The sequence below is a fragment of the Colletotrichum fioriniae genome (assembly GCF_027942845.1).
Source record: "Colletotrichum fioriniae strain IMI 355084 chromosome Unknown scaffold_15, whole genome shotgun sequence".
Lineage (NCBI taxonomy): Eukaryota > Fungi > Ascomycota > Sordariomycetes > Glomerellales > Glomerellaceae > Colletotrichum > Colletotrichum fioriniae.
Window position 1 is genome coordinate 144,421 of NW_027076851.1, and position 17,380 is coordinate 161,800.

Sequence of the window (17,380 nt, forward strand, 5' to 3'; positions counted from 1 at the left end):
GCAGAAACCTCGCCGCTTCAGCTCTTGCCATCATTGGCTCAGTCAAAACGTATCCTGCAGGCAGAATCGCGGGGTCTGACAGAGAGCCTGCTCCAGGGAAGCTTCTCTGTTGCTCCCCTCCCAAACGCTTCTGCCAAGTATCCCTCACTTTCGTTCACTTCACTTCTTTCTCGGCATCGCTTGGTACGGCGACGAGATACTCTCACACGCGTCCGGCGGATGTGCCCTTCGAGGCCCTGGACGCAATTGCACTCTTGCGCAACCTAGCAGCACCTTCCTTCCTCCCCCTCGTTGGCTTTACGACTCTGGCGTTACGGAAATATGACCCCACTCGAGATCATCGGCCTCGTCAGTGCCGTCATCACGTTCATCGACTTCGCGGCCGAGAATGTTACGGTGGCACGGGAGATTGGGCGGACCGGATCCGCGACGTTCAAAGACAACGCTGATCTGGAGCGTCGAGTCAAACTTGTCGAGGAGCACGTCGCGGGTCTCAATACGAAGGGTGTTGGTGCAGCGAGAGACAGGGATGAAGCTCAGCTCCTGGGTCTTGTTGAGGAGTACAAGAGCCTCACAGTTCAACTGATGACCCTCCTGGCTGGGCTGAAGTCAACGAAGAAGCGACACATTCCATTCAAGATTATCAAGGACGTCCGAAAGAGGTATGAAAAGGAGACACTCCAGAATGAGTTGGATGATTGTAGATCCAGGATTCATTTGCAGCTCACTCAACTGACGAGGTAAGAAGCTTGGGTCAAACAACAAGGCGATGGATGGGCGCGCTTGCTTATGTTTATGTTTTCCTTTTTCTTAGATCAGAACTTGGTCGCCGCCTCGATGAGATTTCGGCCCAAGGACATGTCAACGCAATTGGAATGCAATATTTGGTAGAGAACATCAAGGAACTGCAGTCCAACGTGGAGTCGTGGAAACATGTGCCGGGTTTGGTGGAAAGTGCCCACAATATCCTATCGCGCTCGAGGGAGGCTGTCAAAAGCACCGCCCAGCGCCTAATTCTGGAAAAGCTTTATGTCGGCGACATGACGAGGAGGTTCGATGAGATTGAACGCGCCCACGAAAAGACATTCTCCTGGCTTTTGGGCTCGGGCACACCATCTACAAGCGATTTCGATTCGATCGATGGGTCCGAATTCAGTCACAGTGATGGATCAGCCCATGTGCCTCGAGGGGACGATGAGTCGCTGAACGAAGGCGGCCAGAACTCCGATCAGTATGAGGCATCGGGTTCGGGTGCAACATTAGACGACTTTTCCGACGAGGAATTCGATTATTATCAACAGATATCCTTAGAGCGAACCGCTAAAGAGCTCCAAGCACAACAAGGTCTGATAGACTGGTTGGCTCATGGTGGAGGCATCTTCCATATCTCCGGCAAACCTGGCGCCGGAGAATCAACGCTTATGAAGTACCTCTGCCAAATTACAGCTACAAAATCCTATCTCAAAGACTGGGCTGGAGAAAAGAAGCTGATTTTGGCAAACTTCTTCTTTTGGAAGCTTGGGTCTACAGCTCAAATGTCTTTAGATGGACTGCTTCGCGCGCTTCTATACTCGATCATGGAGCAAGCGCCTACCATTCTTGAGACCATGTTTCCACACCAATGGCGAAGTGCTACAGAAGGTGGAGCATTTACAGTTCAGACCTCCGAGATTGAGTCGGTCTTTTCTAGTCTTCTGCGACAAACCGCATTCTTTTCTTCACACAAAGTGGCCCTGTTCATCGACGGCTTGGACGAGTTCGATGGAGACCACGACAAGATGACAAAGATGCTTAGAATTTGGTCTGAGATTGCCCCAGAAGACATCAAGTTGTGTGTTTCAAGCCGCGAATGGGAGATCTTTCGACAGAGGCTAATTAATTGTCCTGGAATACGCCTCCAGGATGTCACGAGCCGAGATATCGCAGCATACGTCAACAGCGAATTGTCCGACAATGAGGAATTCAGATCATATTCTTCGGAAGATCCAAAACTGGGATACCTCATCGACCAGATTAAGGATAAAGCTGAAGGCGTGTTCCTCTGGGTAAAGATTACTTTGAGAGGTCTTAAATGGGGGCTTCTTTCTGGGGAACGACTGGAAGATATCGAAGCAAGGCTCAACGCTTTGCCCACAGGTCTTGAAGAACTCTTCTCGTCAATTTTGACCTCCATTAGAACTGGGTCTCACACCAATAGACTGGATAGAACGAGGGCGATGCGAATGCTTCTCCTTGCAGCGGAGCCAGCCCGTACCGGTGTACGTACTTTAGGCCTACTGCTCACAGAACTTGCGTTCTTAGACGATTATGAGAAAGATCCCAACTTCGTTTCCAGCTTTCCGACCACAATCGGCGCCAACAGAAAATGGGTCTCAAGACAAGATAGAGCTAGGCGGTCGGTCTACCAGCGTTGCATGGGCCTTCTCGAGGTACAATCTTCTGGACTTGATGCTCGACCGCATTTGATGAGGGGTGGAAGTGATTTTAGTGTAGAACGGCCCAAACGAATCGTATCACGGGAAAAAAATCATTATGAGATAAGCGAAAATCCCAATAACGAAATCGCGAGCAGCCTGCTGAACGGTACTGCACGAATCCGTCGAGAAGGATATCTCGAGATCATTGACAAGGGCGACGGTATATTCCTGCATACTCATGCTTTCTACGTCGATCCTTACAGGATCAATCATGAACATCCTTCCAGCGAGCGGGTTGTGTGCGCACATCGATCCGTGGTTGAGTTTTTGTCGCAGCCACACGTCAAAAGTCTCATCGACGCCGAAGCCCAGTCCTTCAACTTGGCTGATTACCGACTCCAGACATTCTTGGCTTCTTTGAAACTATTTTATCCTTGCAAAGGGTTCGTCAAGAAAAGTTTGGGTCCTATAATACTGGCTTATGTCCAGCGTTGCTTCCAATCTCGCGAGTTGACCCAAGATCGGCTATTGACTTCTTGCGAAGAACTGATCCGCATTCTGGAAGTTCAAACTCCGACTCCAAGTATTGGGTCACATACAGGTTTGGTAGTGTATTTCAGACTCAATCCATCTGAACTATTTAACGCAACAGAGAATGATGGAAGCCTTGGCATTGCTGTTCACGTCGATCTTATTGCAGACTCACGGCCGATCAGCTTGGATGGTGGATTTTACCAATTGGGGCGTCGAAGCAAACGGAACACATATTACAACGTGCTCCTAGACTTCTGTCTATATCAGATCTGCTACTCTTGGTGTACTGAAGGCGAGATGGCGTTATCATATGAGATGAGGGCTTGCGAGTATATCTCCAAATGTTTCGAATCAGGGGCAGATCCCAATGGATTGTCCTTACTTAAATATGTTTCGGGAGCTAGGTTTACTTGCTGGCAAACATGGATACTTGTAATCATCAGAATCGGGTTTTCGGGGTCTTTCGTCAAGCTTTTTCTACGTCACGGTGCGGATACCAACATGTGGGTTCACTACAGCGACGAGACAGTATCTCTTTGGTGGACTGAAGCGCCTCAGTGGTATGGAGTCATTGGCGACCTTGATAACCATGAGACTGGCGAATTCCGGTCCGAAATCAGTCATCTCAAAGTAGGAAGCCAAGGAGAAGGGGTATATCTACCCCTACGGGAGTTCCTACCGATCTGGTTCCAAGATGACGCCGAGCTGCAAGAACTGTGCCGCAGGTATCAAGGATCAAAAAGTATCGCGGCACCACCTTATTTTAGCCTGCATGATGCAGTCTGGGACTAGAATCTTCATATCAATATGCAATCGCTTCATGCTTACCAGTGATCTTCACGCACATAATTCAGAAGAAAGCCTTGATTTCAAGTTTAATCGACTCTTTGCAGTCACCAGTCATTACGTTTAACATCAGACTCCGAGAAGGGGGTTTCCGACCTTGATTGCTGTACCTTGCGTGACCAAACTCAAAGGGGTCGGTGACCTTAGTAGTGTAAACTGTGGACGCTGAGTTGAGTAAGGTAGTCCCGCTGAGTTAGAGCCATGCACTGGGAAATAAATCCTAGCTCTCTTTATAAATCATGTTCCGTCACTTCCTTTCATTTCTTCGCTTCGTCCTCGCCTACTCTACGTATATGTCAGCCTCATTAAACCCCAGGCGTCTCGAAATATAACCACGATCTAATCCAAATTTCCCGAATAAGGCGGAAAGAAACGAATCATGGAATTCTTATCGATGTCTCGTGATGAAGTCCGACTTCGCTTCTCTCCAAACCTTCCTTCCCAAGTCGATAAAGTAACAGTGGGTGCTGCAATCTTGCGACATGTCACTCCAACCCCCAGCATCCTTCTCCTCAAACGCAACTCCGACGAGAAACACTACCCAGGCATCTTTGAGATACCTGGAGGAAAGGTCGACGCAACGGACTCCAATATTGGTGACGCTATCGTACGCGAAGTTGCCGAAGAGACACAAATGAAGGTGTTAGATATTACCACTCCGCTGTCTCGCATAAGATACACCACGCAGAAGCTCGAGGGGATACCGACTGGGCAAGAGAAGATCGTCAAGCGCCATGCTCTCCAGCTGAGCTACGTTGTTATGGTCGAAGGAACAGAATTCCAAGTTGAGAAGAAGGAGCACTCGATGGGGATTTGGGCCACCCGCGACAGTCTTGATCAGATTCCCATCACCTCGGAAATGAGGAAGTTGGTGTTGGAAGCTCTTGATATTGCGGAGGGCATGGGAAATGTATCTGCATGAGGAGAAGGGCAACTTGCGACCAGACGAAACGATGAAATATTCAGGCATATCTGGATTCAGGCTCTAGATGATTTGCAGCATGGGCAGTCTTCTTAACGAACTTGGCTTCATGAGGTACACTGAGATTCTGGACTTCAACAACCATTAAATATACTTCCTAGTCATTAGTACACGAAGTTATGTTGCCGACGAAACTACTTCCTAGCAAACCATCGATAACGATTCCTCAACGTGCTTCCACTCCTTCACATCCGGCTGCCATCTGAACATCCTGCCGGACACATCCCCCTCGCGGCTGAAGCGGACCTCGCGTCTCGACATGCGTGACCACTGCTCAATATCGTCTCCCTCAGCTGTGTTCTCATTCTCAATCGCCACATTCTTCAGCGCGACGCTGTGGAAAGCCCTGCTGTCCCAAAGCCCATCTCGACGGTGGTACTTGCCCAGCAGCTCTGTCGCCTCTCGTCTCACGCTATCCTCTCGGCATCGACAGGCGACGATCAAGAGCGGCAGGGTGGGGCCGTTGTCCATGCTGAAAGTCTCAGTGCATCCGCCGCAGTTCTGTTGCGCCGACAGAACGATACGACTAAGCTGGACCATTTCGCGGAATGATGGCGTCAGCATGATCATCATCTTAATATCCTTGTAGCTCAGACTTGAGACATCGGTCCAGAGAGTGAGGTACTGCACGCGCAAGTTACAGGCATCCACATAGGCGTGGAAGTCGTGTTCCTGGTTCGCCCGCAGTGTGTCGTAGACACCTTGAAAGGCATTCTGCCAACGACGTAGATGGCCAAGGAACTCAGGGAGCACAGCGGCCAGCTCATCCAAGTGACTCGGAGATAGAGCTGGTCGTACATAGCTGCCCACCAACATCTCTTTTGAGAGTCCGTCGACGAACATTTCCGTGTAGATGGGACATCTATGACACGTGTAATGCTGCACGACTCTCCACCAACGCCGCGCCATGTGGACGTCTGTGAAGACGGGTGGCATTTCCTCAACCGCATAAGTACGCTTGCTGCCCCGACAACACCAGCTAATTTGTGTAGCATCCTTGGAGTGTAGCACATTGTGCGACCAGGCCTGCATCGTAAGACCCTGAAACACCCACGCAGCATCGTCGCACACTGCGCGGATAGAGTCTGTCACAGGACCGTCCTCGACCATAGAGCGCTGGTTGAAGTAGGTCTCCATCATCTTGTAAGCGTGGTTCACATGCGACAACGCAGCGTTGCGGTCGCCGTGGAGACACTCAAATGTGACAAATAGCACGCAGCAGACGATTGCCCAGAGCATGTTCTCGCTTGATGGTTGGGAACTTCGCACAAGCTTGATTGCGCGGCCGTATTGTTGGAGAGCGAACTCGTAGTGCGGTCCGTTATCGTGGAGTTCCTTCCGGGATCGCCTGATGAGTGATGGAACGAGGGCGCGGGCCATTCCAGCCATGGCGAGAGCTGCGTGCTTGATGGCTGGCTCACGGCGCGCCAGCTGTGGTACGACGCGGACCATGATGTCGTTGGGAAAGAGATAGATGTTAGCCACGAGGTGCTGCCAAAAGTCAAAGTAGACTTTCTCCTGCGGGTTGCTGAAGAATGCAGACTCGTAGCCGGGTTCCCTCAGGACAGCGGCAGGCCAGACCCGCCAAGTTCCCTTTGAGATGATCAGGCGCGGATGAGTTTGACGATCTGGCTGCTTCTGCTGGAATTCATAGCCTTCACATACGCCTGGCCCCCGGGGTGACTTGGTGCACTTCAGACAAAAGGGGCGAGCTTCATCGCATTTGATGTGTCGCCGTCTAGAAGTCTAGGGTCAGCATCGAACACGAGCCAAGACGGTGCAGCAACATACTTGCACGTAATGCAGCCCGATCGTACTTTGCCAGCGCAACTTCGCTTAACTCGTGGTCGCTTCCCTAGTGAAAATGTGGCCATCTGGGGAGACATTCCCGGGATTCTGCAGTCCCATATTAGACGAGAACGACAGTACGTTGGCACAAGCGCCGTACCTCTTCTTCCCGCGCCTCACGGTCGGCAGCGGGGCAAGCCCATCGGCCGGGTCCGGACTCGACGACATGGAGTCGGAGCTCGATGCAGCGGACTTTGGTTGCGAATGTGAAGAGTCCATTTCGAGAAAACGTGTAAGATTGGAACTTGCGTAAGCTCCGATGGGGGAGAAACCGTTTTAAACCAACTCCCAATTGCCGCTGCCTGCTGGATATCACTCCGAAGTTCCGGCTATCGTCTGGGATTTGGTCGACTAGCGCTGTAGGGCAGAATCCTTCGAAGGATCACCGGTCAACCCCCAAGCTCCCGTCTCAAAATCTCACCTAGGACAGGGGCTCTAGTATATCCCACTTGGCCGACATTGGACAACCCACAAACTTTAAGAGGAGAATTGTCTAAGGAAGGCTTACATGTGCCCGCAACACGGCGAATTTGCCATGACCCTACCGAGTGGTCTAGACTCAATGCGTCCAAGGGATGCCCAAAACAGCACATGGTAGTTCTGTTAGCCAATCATACGCCTCAACGACGTCTTTGAGACTTCCTCAGCCACAAAGGATCTCCCACTTTGACGGAGCGAATCTTCCTATTGAAAGGGAGAATGTGGTGGCTGCTGCAGAAGCTAGGTATTCCCGATCGTGACGGGAAAATTGCATCCTATCACTGTTCTCGACCGTTCAGCTCCAGTCGCCTTTGAGTCCACGACATCGGATATCTCGTCGCTATCACTCATTGACGTCTGGAGAAGATGGAAGTTAGATCGAGGATCGACCGAGAAACTCAGATTTCTAGTATCATTCGATGGTCAACAGGCATTACATTAAAACCAGAGCCACTATCCACACCCGTAGATGGTAAGGGGACTAGTCACAGAACCGCCGACATCTCTACGACATCTTCGCTCTAATTCGAACCTATTTCTCTCCTATGATGTCCCCCCCGGGAACCAGAGAATATCGGATATGCCCGCGTTCAGTTGCGGTTGATGAGTTGTGTCAAGACCTGCACTGTGATAGCGAAGAGACAAACGGTGCGTCTGCGCCGTTGTGAAGGCGGATCCGTGGAGCTCGGTCTCGTCTGCAACTCGCCTATTTGAGACGACCGAACTCGGAATGATGTCAAGAGAACTCAAAATGTTTAAGGATATCTCATGCCCCGCACGCAGGCATGAAACGAATAAGAAGAGATTTCAATCAGAACAAACATTTCAATGGCACTGAGCCTGACTTAAACACCTCGATGCCATTCACGAACCATTCCTCCTCATGAGATTCATCAGCATATTCAGAAGTGACTATGCACAGCCGAAAGGTGCACCTAGAGGTCCAGCAATGCACCGAGGAAGACATCCCCCGCGTCTTTGAGATAGTCTCCTTGGCCTTTGCCAACGACCACGAATTCGTCGATGCGGTCTTCCCTGCACATAGCAGCCCTGAAGGCCGCAAGTTGGGTAGCGAGCGCATGGTCGCCATGTTTCGCGGGGACCCTTACAGCGTTTTCCTCAAATGCATCGACACAGACACCGGCAAGATGGTCGCTGCTGCAAAGTGGAACATATACAAGGGCGGCCCTGTCCCGCCGTCACCTGAGCTTTCTGGTGACTACTGGAAGAACGACGAGGAAAAGAGGTTTGCACAAGCTCTGTTTCGTGGGTTCCTTGCGCCGAGACAACGAGCTATCGAGGATAGTGGAGCGAGATTGGCCGGTACGTTGGAGAAATTCATATCTTATTGACTTGAAAATCGGAAGCTTAGCTTTGATTCATTAACGCGAGCTACAGCACTCGATATGTTGATGTGCGATCCTGAGTTCCAAGGTCAGGGTGCGGGGAGACTATTAGTGAAAGCCGGCCTTGCTATTGCTGACGAGATGGGGGTCGATGTGAGTCAAGGCTTTGCTTTCTTATGTTGTCTCATCAAGAAAAGGTCGAAGGCTGATCAAGTGAGATAGGCGGTCGTAGAAGGTTCGGATCGAGGCAGAAGACTTTACGCATCCGAGGGCTTTGATGGCCCCCATTATGTATGTCCCGTACCTGATGAGTTCGCCGCACGGCGTAAACAGACGTACTGGTGGATGAGGCGACCCAAGACTAGTAACTAAGAGAGTTACATGAACTTTAGCTTCATGTGTTCTTAATGATCATCGATAGTCGTCGGAACTAAGACCTTTGGCAAAGCTCCGGATGGTTCAAGGACTGAAAGCGCCAATCTTTGTGCAACGAGTAGCATTGTGCCAATATCTTCATGCTGCTTCAAGTTTCAACAACCCGCGCACGTGCGTTCAAGAGCTCCTGTTACATCAAATATCTGTGCCGGCGACCCTGAACCGCGATCTCCATGAGCAACAGTGTCAACTCACTCATATTGTAACCTAATTATAGTTACCTAGGGATATTGTTGCAAGACTAAGTGCATCCACTCACATTGTATGCCTGACGCGGTTCTCTTATCAATATTGCGACTGGGCGACCCCGTGCATTCTGCTTGTGGCTCAACGAATGTCGATCATATGTAAAGTACGTGAGTACTATTGGGTAGGGGCAATTCGTCACTCGCCGTAAGCTGCATCGATGCGAGGGTAACATGCACAGAGGCGGGGTTGGCAGAGCCTGCTTCTGAAAACTAAATCCGGGAATACGTGTTGAGTTCACCCCCGTTCTCTTTGATTCAATCCGTTTATTTTCATTTGTTTTCTGTTTAAGTGTTGGGAGCCCTCCAAGTTCTCATCGTTGCTGCTACATAAACTGTCATTCTGTTTCCAGAGGTTTGCGAGTTTCTTGATCTGTTCTCTTGAAGGTCTCTTGAAGATATCTCTTGAGGCAGCACGGCCCCGGAATAGACGGATATATGCTTCATACCGCCTGTCATCAACATGGCTTTCGACCTCGAAGAGGCAAAGACTCACCTCAGAGAACACGGATGGGTTCGTGTCCCGTCGGTTCTCACAGCGGAAGAGGCTGCCGGTGTACTCGACCGGCTATGGAAGGCCAAAGAAGCGGCTGAAGCTCGTGGCGAGGACACATACCTGTCGTTCCTGGATCCCAACCCCAGCAACGTGCGGGTATTCTACTTGCTAGAGCTCGACAAGATCTTCCGAGAGCTTGTATCGCACTCGACTGCCATCTCCATGGTCAAGGCTGTGCTGGGAGAGAACTTCCTTATTAGCAACTTCACTGCGAACATTGCCCGGCCCGGATCCCAGAGTATGGCCCTGCATTCGGACCAGAGTATCGTCTTTCCCGATCCGTGGCAGAACGTCTGGGCGCTCAACGTTATCTGGTGCCTGACGGATGTCAACAAAGAGAACGGTGCAACGCAGTATATCCCTGGGTCGAACAAGTGGGTGTATCGCAAAGAGGTGCCTGAGAACGCGCCCGAGATGTTGGTTCCTTTTGAAGCCAAAGTTGGTGACATCATTGTCATGGATGGTCGAGTGTGGCACACTTCTGGCAGCAACGTCACCGAGGACCAGGATCGCGCGCTTCTGTTTGGCTATTACACTGCACCATTTATGCGCCAGCAGGTGAATTGGACTGCTAAGCTCCCCAAGGAAGTTCAGGACACCTGCAGCGAGGAGCTGAAGGAGTGGCTTGGTCTCAATCCAGTAGGAAATATTGGCATGACGGGCGATCTGAGGTACATGTCGGTGCAGTACCCTGACGACAAGAAGAAGGCACGTGAGACAGTTGCGACAGGTTGACTTTGCAAGTCCTGGCGGGTTCGCTCTTATTTTATATCTATCATGCCGGCCATAGTATCTATTTCAATAAATCTTTACCTAAATATGCCTCGGTAGAACGGTGCTTGCCGGAGTTTCATGACGTATTGGGAAAAAGGATGTATAATCCATTAGCGCCGCTATATCTCCAGTTACTCGCTTGTCACTTCACTATCTTTGTTACGCATTGTGCTTCCCGAAATACTACATTAGTGGACGAATCATGGTGGTCAACATTCGTCTCCCGGGCAATAAGCGTAACATGTTTTGGAACTGGAGCACCCAAGGTGCCACAAGACTTCTGGTCTTAGGTGCTACATCAGAATCAATGGCATAAATGCAATACAATATTCGCATGTCCTTGGTGATAGACACATCATGGCCACATCACACTGAATCACTTATGTGTTATCTGGCATAGACAATGAATCCCTCGCTCCCACCCTTCAGCCTATTCATTCAAGGCTTCTGGGAGGCAGAAATGCGTATAAGAGGACAGGGCAGAACCGTCAGCTTCATTCTCAACATTTCGTAACATATGCTACCACAACTGCACCCAACGAGGCAATCCTGAAACTCCAGCAAAACTACACTACCATTTTTATCCATTACTAAACGTCACACCCTCCAAGATGCATTTCAGCAAGGTCCTTATCTACACTGCCATGTTCGCAGTCAGCGTAGGATATTCCCTCCCTTGGCCCCAAAATTTTGTTTACTGACTTGAACCAGGCTTCTGCTCTCCCCAGTCAAACCCAAGTCTCGGGGCTTCAGACCCCTATCGATGGCTTCGATATCATCATCCCGCAGTGGGAGGTTCAGGCTGCCCCTAGAGGCGCGAAGTTGATACTTGCCGGAACGGTTGAGCAGGTTCTTGCGGAGCTCCAGGCCATCAACCCCAATTATGCGCAAGACTTTAATCTCGATTTCGAGCTTCCTTCTCCTGCGGTTCACAAGCGTAACGACTTTGACAGCGCCGCTTTCGCGTGCAACGTCACCAAAGCTATGGCTGATCAGAATATCATCGTCAAGGGTGCCAAGTACCTCAGAGGCGTCAAGGGAAAGCCTTACCACCCACCTGGGCCTAAGACCTGCGCTCGTGTGAGCTGCAGCTGGAAGTCTGCAATTTGGTGGTGTAATCATGTAAGCAAATAAGAAATACCATCTTCAAAAAACTATTTGAAGCTAAGTTTTCGCAGGCACAGACTTCTCGAGAGCTTGATTCTTACGCTCTGATTGCTGACGGTACGGATCATATCATTCAAGTCTGCAAGACCAATGGCGAGTGGATCGATGGTCAAACGTGGCACAAGGATAACTGGAGTGTTGTCGTTGGCCGCGAAAACTGCTAAATCGAGTGAGCCAAAGTGTCTGCTGAGACGGTATGAGGTTCAGCAGTCCAGTGATAAAAGGAAAGGGATTGGGGATAGGTAAGTCAAGGTCATACGCCAAGGTGTCCATTAGCAATTCTTCTTCAGTTGAGAAGCGTTCTACTGGCAATTGAAATCCTGGTTTCAGTCATTTATACTCTTTCGCCCTTTTTTCGACGACCTCCGCTGTGAATAAATCATGATCTGGAAGCCCGCTTATTTGTGAGATAGTTCGCGCTGTTCAACCTTCCCATGCACAAACTATCAAGCAGCTTTGTTGGCCCAGACTCTCTAGATCATGGTGTTTTAGTTTTGCCGCATTCTTTCTTTCCGAAGTAAAAGGCTGGGGTAGGTTGCCTGGATCTTGGGATGAATATCTGCCGTAGCCGGTGTCGTCGCATCGGTCTAGATACTCTAGTGGAACCCTGGTTTGCCTCCAATGAGGCTCTGGGCCTGCGTTTGTCATCGCTCGAATCGGCATTTGAACTTGGATCGGCAGCATTGAAGTTCCAGACCTATGAGGACTTGCAGCAGCACTGATTCTGAGCTGCCGGGCCGAGTCGATGAAAAAAGACTGTCGTCATGAGGCTTCTAGCATGTAGTGCATGTCTCCCAATCCGGCAATCGATTCGCTCAAGGAAGACAAGGGGGAAGCTAACCCTCGAAGCGCCACCGGTTGTCACACCTAGGACTTTATCTCCTGACTTAGCGCGATCAATTCGGCGCCTACCGAGAAGTTAGTGGGAAGTTCATAGACGTCATTCATCCATGTACCCTATCCACAAAATAAGCAATTGGAATTGTGCGCCCGAGGTCCAGCTGTAGTTTGGCTACGTTGGCTGCAGCAGTGAGAGCTCTGACGCGGGGAAGATTGAGGCAATCCGAGCGTCATCAGTTGTCTTCGTGAGTATATAAGCTGAAGTAGAGTGCAATCATTAGCAATTGGGATACCATTTCGACTTGCAATCGAGGCAGTAAAATCTAGAAACATCAACTCTAGTCATAACAACCGAAGTAACCCGTCAAAATGAGTTATCCAGAAAAGTTCACCGGTTTCTGCACCGCAGGGCCCAGCTCGTGGAACAAATTCACCAAAGAAACTCTCACGCCGAAACCCTTTGAAGATCACGACATTGATGTGCAGATCGAATGCTGCGGCGTCTGCGGGTCTGACGTTCACACTATCACTGGCGGCTGGGGCGAGTACGAGGGTCCCCTGTGCGTCGGCCACGAGGTATGTCTTGTTCCCCTTAATTTAGTCTCGGAATATGAGGTTGATGGCCATCAAGGTTGTTGGCAAGGCTGTTGCTGTGGGGAAGAACGTGAAGGAGATCAAGGTGGGCGACAGAGTTGGTGTGGGTGCTCAGGTCTGGGCATGCCTCAAGTGCGAGCAGTGCAAGAACCAAAATGAGAATTACTGCCCTCATTTGGTTGGTAAGTCATTTTCTTCTATTTGAACGGGTGCTGGCGAAAAAACCTCACTAATACTGTTGACCAGACACTTACAACGCAAAGTATGAGGATGGCAGCCAAGCACATGGCGGCTTTGCTAGTCACATTCGCGCTCATGAGTACTTCACCTTCAAGATTCCCGATGCGATAAAATCGGAGAATGCTGGCCCACTGATGTGCGCCGGTCTCACCACATATTCACCTTTGGTACGAGGTGGTGTCGGCCCGGGGTCCGTCGTCGCCATCGTCGGTATCGGTGGCCTCGGCCATCTCGGTCTGCAGTGGGCCAAGGCACTCGGAGCGGAAGTCTACGCCGTTACCCACTCGCCGGATAAGGCCGAAGACTGCAAGAAGCTGGGTGCCAAGGAGGTCATTGACACCAACAAGAAGGACTGGGCTAAGCCTTATGCCTTCAAGTTCGACTTCATGCTCAACTGCTCCGACATGACCAACGAGTTTGATCTTCAGACCTACCTGTCTACTCTCAAGGTCGGCGGTCATTTCCACATGGTCGGCTTGCCAGACAAGCCTTTGCCTCAGTTCCCCGCAGGCCTCTTCGCCAGCAATTCTGCCAAGATGTCCGGCAGCCATATCGGAAACAACCAGGAGATGAACGCCCTGCTGAAATTGGCTGCTGAGAAGGGTATCTCACCTTGGGTTGAGACTATCGACATTTCGGAGGCAGGATGTAAGGAGGCTGTTGAGAGAGTGAAGGCGAACAAAGTTCACTATCGCTTTACCCTTGTCGGACACCAGAAGGCATTCGGTACTGCTTAAGGCTTTAGAGAAAGAGAAAATAGAACACTTGAATAGAACCATCTTACAACACATTGCTCGCAAATCGTTGGCTTCGGACCTGAAGTCGAACTGGCCTGCCTTGACAATAAACTTCGCCAGAACAAAAGTGGAGGAAAGACCCACTTACTGGTGGGTGCTGTTGAGAGAGATAGTGCTGACTTACCCCGCTCCCCAACTTCCTTATATGGCTTGCTGGTGACTCAATTGGCAACATACCTCGAGGTACTGCAGGGCGACTGATGGCAATTTTCGGAATCCTCGGTCTTGGGGATTGAGTGGTCGAATTGTAGGATTTTTAGAGGATTTGACCGACGCTAACGTTCCGCCCATTTTGGGTGAGTCTAGATCCAAGGTAATGGGTCGGTGGTGGGAGAATTCTGACAAATCTGACAAAAATACTGGATCTCACAATGAAGCTGAGTGCTGGCTGATGTGAGACAAAGTCGGGTTAGAGTTTGACCGCATCTGTGATAAATCTACGTCAATTACTTGAACCCTTCATTATCCTCGACTCTTCTACTTCGAAGACGCCGAGTGTAGTAGCCGACAGCCCAGCTGAGAGAGACATACCCCACACACCCAACCCAGCGTAAATCATCCACAATGGTGTCCGAAATCCACGTTATTTCAAAGCACGACCTCTCCAAACATGAGACCGTTGCACTTGATACACCGCTGCCGCAGCTGGGCGTCTCTTCCATTCGCGTCCGCACATCCCTCATCGGGATCACGAGCAACAATCTCTCGTATGCGAAATTGGGGGACATGCTGCAATGGTGGAACACTTGGCCCGTACCTTTGGATGCGCCGGCACCGTACAACGACCGGGCCGAGTGGGGCATCGTTCCGGCGTGGGGCTTTGCGCGGGTGCTCGAGTCCAACATCGAGGCTATCCCGGCTAAGAGCCTGCTTTATGGGTACTGGCCCACCTCCTCTCATCCGGTCGACTTGTCCCTTGTCCCAAGCGAACCCAAAGGTCATTTCCGCGAGGTCAGCGAGCACAGGCAGGGACTTGGAAACATTTACAATCGCTACAACCTTGTCGACGAGTCTGCTCAATCTGAAGAGTACCGGGCATGGTTTGCCAACGTCTCCCCCATCTGGAATTGCGGTTATGTTATGAACCGCTTCACCTTCGCTACGGATTTCAAGCCGGTTCATCCTCTCGGCGCGGGAGCCGGGGAATGGACTGAAAAGGATGCGGACCTGAGCTCAGCCGTAGTGGTCAGTCTCTCGGCGTCGAGCCGTACCGGCAGGTCATTTTCGTGGAACCTGGCTAGAGGCAGAAAGCCCGATGGCGGACCTTTGGCTCTTCTCCAAGCCACCTCTATGCCAGGTTCTTTGAGAGCCATCCCAAAGGCAGCGTTCGAGATCAAGACGGTCAACTACTTCGAGCTCGCTGCAAAAGACACCATTGACTGGATTGCCAAACTGCAACCCAAACGCGTGGTTGTAGCCGACTTTGGTGGCCGTCCGAAAGAAACAGAGGAGTTCCGCGAGGTCATCAAATCTACGCTATCAGGGTCGACTGTGTTCACCAACATCCAAGTCGGAGGAGAGCCAAAGATCATGGCACCAGAGGAGGCCCTCAAGTCGATGGCGATATTCAAGAAGTGGGGACTTGTTCAGCTTAACACTACTGGTATTGTAGACGCTGGGATTGCTGTAGAGGGTGCAGGTAAATACTTCGACGGCGCTGAATCAACGTTCGGAAGGTTCCTTGAGGAGGAGAGCGTAGCAGACCTTGAGCTGGTTTGGGGAAGTGGTGTCGGAGGTACAAACGGAATTGAAAGGGCATGGAAAAACATCATCCAGGGAACATTGTCGCCCCAAAAGGCATGGGTTTTTAGATTGGAGTAGGGTGCTGTGTGCCAGCAGTTCTGGCACAAACAATAGTCACGCTAGTAGCTAAGTCAGTAATCCCATGATGGTATTTGGACAATGCACTAGAAAGCAGAGCCGGATTTCTGATTCACTCCGACGGATATGAATGCGAAACTCCGATGTATCTCGGCAAAATCAAATACTGCAGAGAATTCCAATGACTTTCAGTAGTGATGTGACGACGGGAAGATAGTTTCACAGTTTCTCTACATCTTTGACCTTGAATACCAATCCGAGGTGGTGGTTAAACTTCTGAGTCTCAGGCGACTGTTTCAGACGAACCCTCCACTCAACTGAACCGAAAGCGCAGAGGCTTAGCCCTGCATCACCGTTCATAGCAGCTGTTCAAGGACAATTCATGCTGTGTTGCTGCTAGATTCAATGCGTGACATGGTCACTATCTCAGCTGAAGTGTCATGAATCATTTAGCACTTCCAGTCTCACCCATGGATTCCCTCGGTTGGCAAATTTGGCTCCTTGATAATAGACTTTAACGGTCGTTTGGTATGACAAGAGTGTTCCTGACAACTATATCCGAGCATATTTGATACCGTGGCTTGCGCCTACTCCATGCCTTTGCCAAGCCCCTGAGCCAGGATGCCTGGCCAGGTTGACGGATATCTGAGTGGTTCAACTCGAGGAACTAAACATATAAAGCAAGTGACCAAGGGCCATCCGAACAACACAACATTTTTGACCATCAGATAGATGCTCATTCAGTTCTTTCAGAGTTTCCCAGCCGGCTCTCCTCCAATCTTGACCCGGTTGCTTCTACAAATCCTAAAGTTGTTGTCAATTTGTCTTACTTATAAGCCCTCTTAGCCAAAGCCATGAAGTCTATCGCCGTTCTTGCTGCACTCATCGCCATTACTTCGGCTGCTGTTCCTCGCTCGGTAAGCCGTCCTAACTTGAACCGACACAGTCAACATTCCGTGCCCAATTAACACGTTCTAGCTAGATAATGATGGAGGTGACCTGTTCAAACGTTGAGATAACTGCAGAACTGCCGATAGTAAGCCTGTGCCTGGTTTTTTTTTTTCGGTTTCTTGGCGATCCTTCAATCAGTGTAGACTTTTGCAACGACAACGACCTCTTCTTTACTAGAGGTTGCGATGGTCTGAAATGTGTTGTTGAGAATGATCGATCGATCGGCAGGACGAAGGTGTGCCGATAGAAGCAACTGGACCTGAACCCAAGGGTGCCCGCTGCCAGTGCGAAGAGAAGGCTATTCTCTGTGGTGGCTCAGTCGAAGGGCATGACTATCCCCATCTAGATACAGGACAATTAAGATGGTGGACTGTCGGGAGAATTCGCTCTTTGGTTAATAACTCCGAGTTTGTATTAAATACCGATCATTCGTGAAGAAGCACATCGATCGTTGATTCTACTCCGGCTCTTTGTAATACAAGTTGCTACTATCAGAAAACCACAATG

General features: G+C 50.3%; 8 protein-coding genes across 8 annotated transcripts; 7 read left to right on the forward strand and 1 right to left on the reverse strand.

The window, feature by feature from the left end:
- Positions 1-321: 321 nt before the first annotated feature.
- Positions 322-2,166, forward strand: N0V96_010576 (uncharacterized protein; the record flags this gene model as incomplete). The annotated part of the gene is made up of 3 exons (XM_065758996.1): positions 322-662; positions 815-2,045; positions 2,137-2,166. 3 exons carry the CDS (start codon positions 322-324, stop codon positions 2,164-2,166), a joined length of 1,602 nt encoding a protein of 533 aa, XP_065612306.1.
- A 2,035-nt stretch (positions 2,167-4,201) lies between these two features.
- On the forward strand, positions 4,202-4,719 carry N0V96_010577 (uncharacterized protein; the record flags this gene model as incomplete). The annotated part of the gene is made up of 2 exons (XM_065758997.1): positions 4,202-4,206; positions 4,299-4,719. The coding sequence occupies 2 exons, from the start codon at positions 4,202-4,204 to the stop codon at positions 4,717-4,719; spliced, it is 426 nt and encodes a 141-aa protein (XP_065612307.1).
- Positions 4,720-4,920: 201 nt separating this feature from the next.
- N0V96_010578 (uncharacterized protein) lies at positions 4,921-6,231 on the reverse strand (the record flags this gene model as incomplete). The annotated part of the gene is made up of 1 exon (XM_053189374.2): positions 4,921-6,231. One exon carries the CDS (start codon positions 6,229-6,231, stop codon positions 4,921-4,923), a length of 1,311 nt encoding a protein of 436 aa, XP_053053362.2.
- Positions 6,232-8,021: 1,790 nt separating this feature from the next.
- Positions 8,022-8,923, forward strand: N0V96_010579 (uncharacterized protein; the record flags this gene model as incomplete). Its single annotated transcript, XM_065758998.1, has 2 exons — positions 8,022-8,430; positions 8,889-8,923. The coding sequence occupies 2 exons, from the start codon at positions 8,022-8,024 to the stop codon at positions 8,921-8,923; spliced, it is 444 nt and encodes a 147-aa protein (XP_065612308.1).
- A 720-nt stretch (positions 8,924-9,643) lies between these two features.
- On the forward strand, positions 9,644-10,424 carry N0V96_010580 (uncharacterized protein; the record flags this gene model as incomplete). Its single annotated transcript, XM_065758999.1, has 2 exons — positions 9,644-9,647; positions 9,673-10,424. 2 exons carry the CDS (start codon positions 9,644-9,646, stop codon positions 10,422-10,424), a joined length of 756 nt encoding a protein of 251 aa, XP_065612309.1.
- Positions 10,425-11,107: 683 nt separating this feature from the next.
- On the forward strand, positions 11,108-11,794 carry N0V96_010581 (uncharacterized protein; the record flags this gene model as incomplete). Its single annotated transcript, XM_065759000.1, has 3 exons — positions 11,108-11,116; positions 11,175-11,585; positions 11,642-11,794. 3 exons carry the CDS (start codon positions 11,108-11,110, stop codon positions 11,792-11,794), a joined length of 573 nt encoding a protein of 190 aa, XP_065612310.1.
- Positions 11,795-12,839: 1,045 nt separating this feature from the next.
- N0V96_010582 (uncharacterized protein) lies at positions 12,840-14,041 on the forward strand (the record flags this gene model as incomplete). The annotated part of the gene is made up of 3 exons (XM_065759001.1): positions 12,840-13,046; positions 13,102-13,246; positions 13,311-14,041. 3 exons carry the CDS (start codon positions 12,840-12,842, stop codon positions 14,039-14,041), a joined length of 1,083 nt encoding a protein of 360 aa, XP_065612311.1.
- A 624-nt stretch (positions 14,042-14,665) lies between these two features.
- Positions 14,666-15,922, forward strand: N0V96_010583 (uncharacterized protein; the record flags this gene model as incomplete). Its single annotated transcript, XM_053189369.2, has 1 exon — positions 14,666-15,922. The coding sequence occupies one exon, from the start codon at positions 14,666-14,668 to the stop codon at positions 15,920-15,922; it is 1,257 nt and encodes a 418-aa protein (XP_053053357.2).
- Positions 15,923-17,380: the final 1,458 nt, after the last annotated feature.